We start from the raw sequence: 7,335 nt of genomic DNA on the forward strand, positions 1-7,335 counted from the left end.
TGTATTAAATTATATGGGTCATGACTGAGCCCTGTGGAAGTATGAAAAATGAAGATACCTTCATGAGGCGGCATATCACGTCCCGTGCATGAGTCGGGACTTACTGTCTCTCCCATCTCATATATTACCGTAGTTTCTACAGTTGCAGTCACATATTAAATAAAAACACACTTTCCATTGAAATCTCTCTACATTTAAGAATTCATACAGTAAGCGTGTTAAGTGGTAACTGATTAAAAAAATTAAATAAATAAATCAATAAAAATTATCTACCATTACAGAAAGACCTCTAAAGATACACAAAAATAATCTTAATACGTAAGAAAACTGAGTGTCATTTAAAATGAACAAATAGATATAAAAAAGAACATGTGTAATTTTTTTACGATCAATGAAGACATTGAAAAAAAACAGCGAAGATATTTCTTCTCTCTTGATTCTATCGCTCTCTGATCCTGTCACCTACCCTCTCATCAATACTCCGCCTTCTTCTACCATTTCCTATGCGCAAATTCCGTAGAGTTATGACATCTCCAAAGAGTAAGCGAGCCTCTAGAGTAGGGGTTCCTAACCTAGGGTACATGTACCTCCAGTACATTTTTACTCTTCAGGGGGTACATTGGATCTCAGAGAATAGCCTGTACTGTGCAATACGTGATGTAATCTGTACAGAGATTACACAATGTTGTCTACTTTTTTTATTTCCTCATTTCAGTAAGCAAAGCTTTTACTCAAGTTTAGCAAAAGTAGGATAAATACCATTTATTTTTCACTATTATGGAACTTCCCGCGGCTGTAATCTGTTTCTGTGGCGGGCGGCACGGTGACTATGGCTCGAGTCACTCAGTCCTACTGACACTCACACCTATACTCGGTTTTTTTCCATCTGTCCACCCGCCTGAGGTGTTTTAGTATGGTAACACTGCGTCCCGGGCTTTAGATAGTTACATTCGGCTTACATTCAACAATTATAATAATATCCTATTTCGAATATTAACGGTGTAATTCGCATACAGTAAATTATTAAAACACTTTTCAGTTGCAAATGTACACCCAGATATCCTTTTATTTAACTAAAACTTACACATAGCGTAACTATCTAAAGCCCGGGACGCTGTGTTGCCATTCACAAACACCACCGGCGGGTGAACAGATGGAAAAAAACAGAGTATAGTGAAGGTGTGACAATATCACAATATCAATTTCCGTGTTTTTCTTTGTCATCCTCAATTTTTATGGGTACACAAGTATCTCTATTCATCGTTTTTAGTTTTCTATATAAGAAAACTCTTGTGCCAGCTTTGTCTGTCCGTCCACCTTCAGATCTTAAAAACTACTGGCTACAAGACTGCAAATTGCTAAGTTGCTCATCCTGCCTCCAATCATCAACCATACCAAATTACAGCCCTCTAGCCACACCAATTTTTACTTTATTTATGGTTAAGGTTAGCCATAGTCGTGCATCTGGCAATGCTATAGGAAAGCCCACCACCGTTTCTCGGCTCGACCAACGCGGAATCAGAGGAATTTATTTCTTGTGATAGAAATTCATTTCTCGATATAATGTGGTTCGGATCCCACAATAAGCTGTAGGTCCCGTTGCTAGGTGACCAACTGGTTCCTAGCCACGTAAAAATATCTCATTCTTCGGGCCAGCCCTAGGAGAGCTGTTCATCAGTTCAGTGGTCTGGTAAAACTAAGATATACTTTGTGACTGAAAGATGGGCCGCGGCTCATACATTATTATGTGCTGTACAGAAAACTCGATGGGAAATAATCACTCGTTTTGCCTGTTTCTGAGAAAGGGTGACCGCTGTAATCATACCATCTACTGTCTCAGTGAGCATTAGTCTCAAGACCCTCCTGTTTGTACTTCCTTCATTCTCGTCCTTGACATAACTACAAGGCTTCACTGTCCCATAGGCTGTAAAAATCACGAATTTGACAGTCAACCGGTTTTATATGATTTTCATGGCATATACTACCACAATGTGTAATTCTCTTTGTTCTTAGGTGTTGCCTTAATAATACAACCAAGACGCAGTTTTATCATACATATACAAAGCGCGTGCGCGCACAAGCCCACAATGCACATCTATATGCATGTATATGGTATCTCTTCTTTTCAGCTCAATCACTAATAGGAGTCGCTAGAATAAATGAAAAGTGCAAAAGCATTTCCAGTTAGAGCATCAGCACTTCTGCAACATTATCGTAATTAAAAAATATCTAAATTATGCAGTAAATTTGTATTTACTAGTATCTGCATTGTTACTGATACAATCTGCATTGTGGTTGACACCAAGAAATATTTAATTAAAGTAAATTCATAAAAATTTGTACGGTGACAGTTAATGGTCTCGATGTTGTGTCCTGGGCGCTGCTTCATTTGGGATGCCGGAAAAATAAGTTAGACCACAAGGTGAATGTTGTGGTCCCCTTACACTGTTGAAATAGACTAAACGTGGGAACTTGAAAACAAATGCACTTTATGTTAATGTGTCAACGAGAATGTAAATAGTGTAACAATAAATTTTTATTTAGCCGTACAAATAATGTTAATGTCCCCTCCTAGTTAACAAAGAGTGGAGACGGGTCAAAAAATAAATAAATAAATAAATCAAAAACCAGTTAAAGTGTCTAGAGAACTTTGAGGAAAATCGGACGCTCCGGATACAGAAAATGTCATGTCAGTGTCTCCGTTCTTTCTTGGAAAACTACCTCATTCATTTGTTATTCATTCATAGACAGTTTGCTCTCCTGTCACTAAAATGTTTTGTAAAATTTGAATTTTTTAAAAATTATATCTCAATCACTTCACAAGTAATTCGTATACTGTAATGTTGCTGCTTGTTTAGGCAAAATACAAATACTAATTAAACACATTTACACTTGTGCAAATTTCCCTGTTGATTTTGGTGCATGATGCTTAAACAGGTACATATCAAACTGTTCAATTTTTTCGTTACATTGATCATTAATAAGCTAGTTAACACTTGAAGAAGTCTCTTAACTCGAATCTCAGTGTAAAGTTTTGTAATGACATTTAGGGTGTAATTGTCTATAATTAACTAACAATGTTCAATATGATTACAACAATAACTAAGGTCACTACTAGATTTTTAATATCTACCAACCACTTCTTATCAATCAAGGACTATTATAATAATTGTAAAATAACAGTCATCATCGCTCTCATTACCACTCTTATATTAGATTCCCTGTACTAATTCTCTGAGAATACGACCGGAAAATAGAGCCATCGAAAGATGCAAGTCATTCCGTGTCCCTCGATTCAAAAACATTCATCTATTTACGACTGTCGTTATACACCTAGCGGTAATATTAACTGCTACTTGTGCGCCATCCGGTATTTCAATCCGAACTTTTGTCCTTTCCGTTTATACCATTTTCGCTCGGAGTCCACAAAACCCCATTCGATAAGGATGTCACATTTCTAGAACATACTTCTCAACAAGAGAGATGATTTTTCATAATTCAAATTCAATCGCACTTTATTCAAAGGCAATGATATCTGAATATGAGTCTGACCGTCCCGGACTCAGGGAACGTATTCCGATCGAAGTCTAGGTTATAGGGTAGCGCTTTTGATATCAAGTATTTAAGTGTTCCATACATAAGGACTTACTCGACCCTGTCAGAGGCCCTTCGTGAGTAAGACCCTCTCGTCACAACCACCCTCGACCGCTTACGGAAAGGTTGGAGGCTTCTGCTTCCCATACAAGAAGGGACACCCGTGGACCAGTCCCGGTTAAACTCGATACATGGTGGGTGGTTTCCCGTTCTTCCTCACTTTAGTCTGTTTTCCTATTGAAAATTATTTCAGTCCATCATTTCCTTTATGTAAAAGCTTATCATTATTTTCTACCTAGATTTATATAAAGCAGTTTTTTATAGAGTTCAAAAATCTTGTAAAGTAAAATTTTTTCTCTGAGAAAAAATCATATATCGTTTTCAGGGGCCAAGTTCATTAACTTTGTGATGATAATTACACTTTTGAGGATTTGGATTTAAACGCATGCAAAAAATGTACCTTTTTTCTAAATTCATTTATAATTATTTTCTTAAGGTTGTCAAGCCCTCAATTCTGCGAGGAGATGGCCCTACCAATGTTGATTGTCAGTATTCTTCAATTGACGTTTCTCCAGAGAGCAGGTAAGAATTGAGGAGATAATTATGTTTATGTACTTGCTCATGTGCCTGTTAAATCCCACTTAGTGTGATATTTCTGTCTATTTCTTCTTCTTAGCTTGTTCCCTTATTTACGGAGCCTTCTTGGCTGCTCCTATCTGGAGCTGCTCATTGTATAATTGGTTTTGCCATCCCTCTCTATCTACCGGGGTTTGAGACTAGCACTATAAAACTTGCCACAAGCTAAGTTGGCAGTGATGACCCGCCCACTTCATTAGTTCGAGTCCTTATCCGTATTTTCATCGAAAATAATTTAATATGATATAATCCTCTTTCCATTTCCTATGTCAAAGTTTAACTATTGGAGAACTAGTTAGAAATTCTTTCACAGAATTAAAATGTCATTCGGAGTAGGAAAAAAGAATTTATATTACAGGAAATCGAAGCCGAAGACAAAAAATTATTGTCGTTTAAACAATTCGTTATTTCAGGGCATTATGTTAAATATGAATTGAATAAAAACAATTAATACAAGCCATGTTTCATAATAACTTATATACTGTCGATTCCATACCTATGAATATGCTACATGATTATATGAATCATAAGACACCACAAAATATGCATGATGGGAGTGGGGAGGTGAAATGTCCAGATAAACAGCCACTCAGTGATCAGCTGATTCTGACAGCTCGCTCATCGTGGACAACTTGACCGAGTAAATCAGTGTTGCCATCTTTATATTTTGCTACTGATAACTATAAGTTTCGGTGTGTTATAGCCCAGTCTAACAATCTTTTAGACCGGAAACTTGATGCTATTATATGTACCCATATTTAGGTAAAATACATTTGATACATCAAACATTTAATTGACTCAACAAAAGAAAACAAATTGAATCATCATTGGATACATCAAACAATACCTCAAATTCATTCGTCATTGGTACTTTAAACATTCATTTAAGTACAGCAATTACTTCAATCATCGTTTTCTGACTCCTCACTGTCACTGGTGATGTTTATAATAAATTTTTTTCAGTTAGATGGTCACGTGCTAGATCACTTCTATAAATATCCTACACTTCTCTTTGAGTGACAAATACATGACCTCCAGTCCTCTGTAGTTACTGTCTATTGCACGTTTAGTTATATGTTCCATTTTTATCAGTCTGATTTTAATTTGAATTGCATTTCTTAACCTCATTTTTTATTGAGCCCAAATGAATTCTATGGGGTTGAATTCGCAATGATAGGAGGAAGTCTAAGTATGTACCTTATCGCCAGCATCTCGAGCGATTTTGTCAATTTCATACTTCTATAGGTATTTGTGCTGCTTTACCACCAAGTTCGCATTTGGTAAAAGAAGGGTCATGAGCTATATTGTGTTTGGTTAACCAGGAGACGATTTCCGCTTTCTTTGAACTGCTGACAGGTGCTTTGTTTGATATTTTGAAATGATATGAAACATTATCTAAGACAATGAGACACCTAGCTGGAAAGTTTGCCAGTAGCTGTGTTTGAACCCATGATAGGAAGCATGTATGATTCATAATATCATGGTAATCGCCCTTATTACCATTATTCGATCGAAAAATGAGCAATCCTCCAGGTACGAATCCATTTTCTCCCTCAGCATGCACTATGATAAATATAGCTCCTTTTCCCGTTTTCACTCTTGGACCAACAATTCCATCGGGTAATGTCCAACATTTGTTCATACACTCGTTTTGATTGACCCATGTTTCATCCACGTATATTTCTGACCTTGGAGTGTCGAATTTTCGGTTTTCATCAATAAGTCTTAGATATTTATTTCTTGCTAGAACAATATCGTTCCTCTCCACTAACAACTTTCTGCCACTTTCAACCTATTTATAGAGAAACCCAAGTTCCTTAACAAGCTTGAGAAGGGACGTACAATAAGCAACAGGGAAATTCACAGGTGGCTCCTTCGCCTTTTCCAGTCATTTCTCGATTGTTGGAATTCCACCCCTTTCGTAGAAAGCCATTTACTCCCGACGTGCACGAGCCTTATCAAAATTAACCAAAGCTCCCGTTACTGGTGATGTTCTCGTCCTAGGGGGTGGAGAGTACATTTCTCCACGCTTGTGTTGTTGCTTTATTCGCTAAATGGAGCAGACAGATATTCCCGTTGCAGCAGCAGTTCTTTTCAAAATATCATCTTCGCATTCCTGATCATGTTGCTCACGGAGATAGTTGAAGACCTTCATTACGATGATTCTCGTCTGGTTCATTATCCGTCCAATACGTTTGGTGTCTTTCAAGACACTCCTCCTTTATACCTCAGTGTATGTATATCTCGGAATGGTAACTGCACTGGCAGCTGTTCCTTTTTTATTCTAGGTTAGCTCGGTTAACTACTGCGTTTGAAATTCCCTCCAATTTCAGTAACTGGCTATTCAAGTGAGCATTTTGCCCCCCTACATAAATCGCATGTCTTTTAAGCATTTAACATGTTATCTGGACACTGGGACTACTATATTCATTTTATATAGCATCTCCGTATTTAACGACTTTAATGATTGAGATGATTTTGACCTATCTTTTATATATTTACCGCATTCTGAAGATAAATGAAGCAGACTGCATTCGAAAATGTGTAAAATCCTTGACTTTGACAATTTGAATTATAATGTAATCATAGTATGCTCAAATTGATCAGACGGGTTAATAATTTGACGTAGTTCAACACACTCAAATGAATAGCCACACAGTTGCTGTATTCCAATCACCACCTGCGCTTAGGAAGGGACGGGGCATCACCGCCAACTTAGCGTGTGGCAACTATAGTTGGTCATTCTGTTCTGATTGTTGGTTATTCCAATCCTTATTCAGTAATGACCGCATTCAGAGGTTGGTTTTGATCCGCAATGTGATCCTTATCTGTCATAATAGACCAGGAGTCCGAAGCCACTAAATCACGTTAAGGAGAGTTCGCCTCCCTTGCTTTTTTAATTAAATCATTACTTAGACACAGAGGATCATAAATACATACACACACATACAAGCATACATATATATATATATATATATATATATATATATATATATATATATATATATATATATATATTTTACCTTCGCGGCTTATACCTTTATTTATGTATTTATCACGTTCCAAAACTTTCGTGATTCAGTTATACATAAATATATCCAAACT

At 36.9% G+C, this 7,335-nt stretch overlaps 2 protein-coding genes across 4 annotated transcripts in view; one reads left to right on the forward strand and one right to left on the reverse strand.

Annotated features, from left to right (window-relative positions):
• The window catches only part of LOC135222027 (serine/threonine-protein kinase par-1-like), a 370,912-nt gene that overhangs the window by 325,774 nt on the left and 37,803 nt on the right, over nucleotides 1-7,335 (reverse strand). The window lies entirely within an intron of this gene.
• The window catches only part of LOC135210746 (uncharacterized), a 20,695-nt gene continuing 17,478 nt past the window's right edge, over nucleotides 4,119-7,335 (forward strand). Inside the window, exon 1 of the mRNA XM_064243614.1 lies at nucleotides 4,119-4,176. Coding sequence (XP_064099684.1) covers nucleotides 4,119-4,176 — 58 coding nt within the window. The remainder of the gene's footprint in view (nucleotides 4,177-7,335) is intronic.

The sequence above is a fragment of the Macrobrachium nipponense genome, chromosome 11, assembly GCF_015104395.2.
Source record: "Macrobrachium nipponense isolate FS-2020 chromosome 11, ASM1510439v2, whole genome shotgun sequence".
Taxonomy (NCBI): Eukaryota; Metazoa; Arthropoda; class Malacostraca; order Decapoda; family Palaemonidae; genus Macrobrachium; species Macrobrachium nipponense.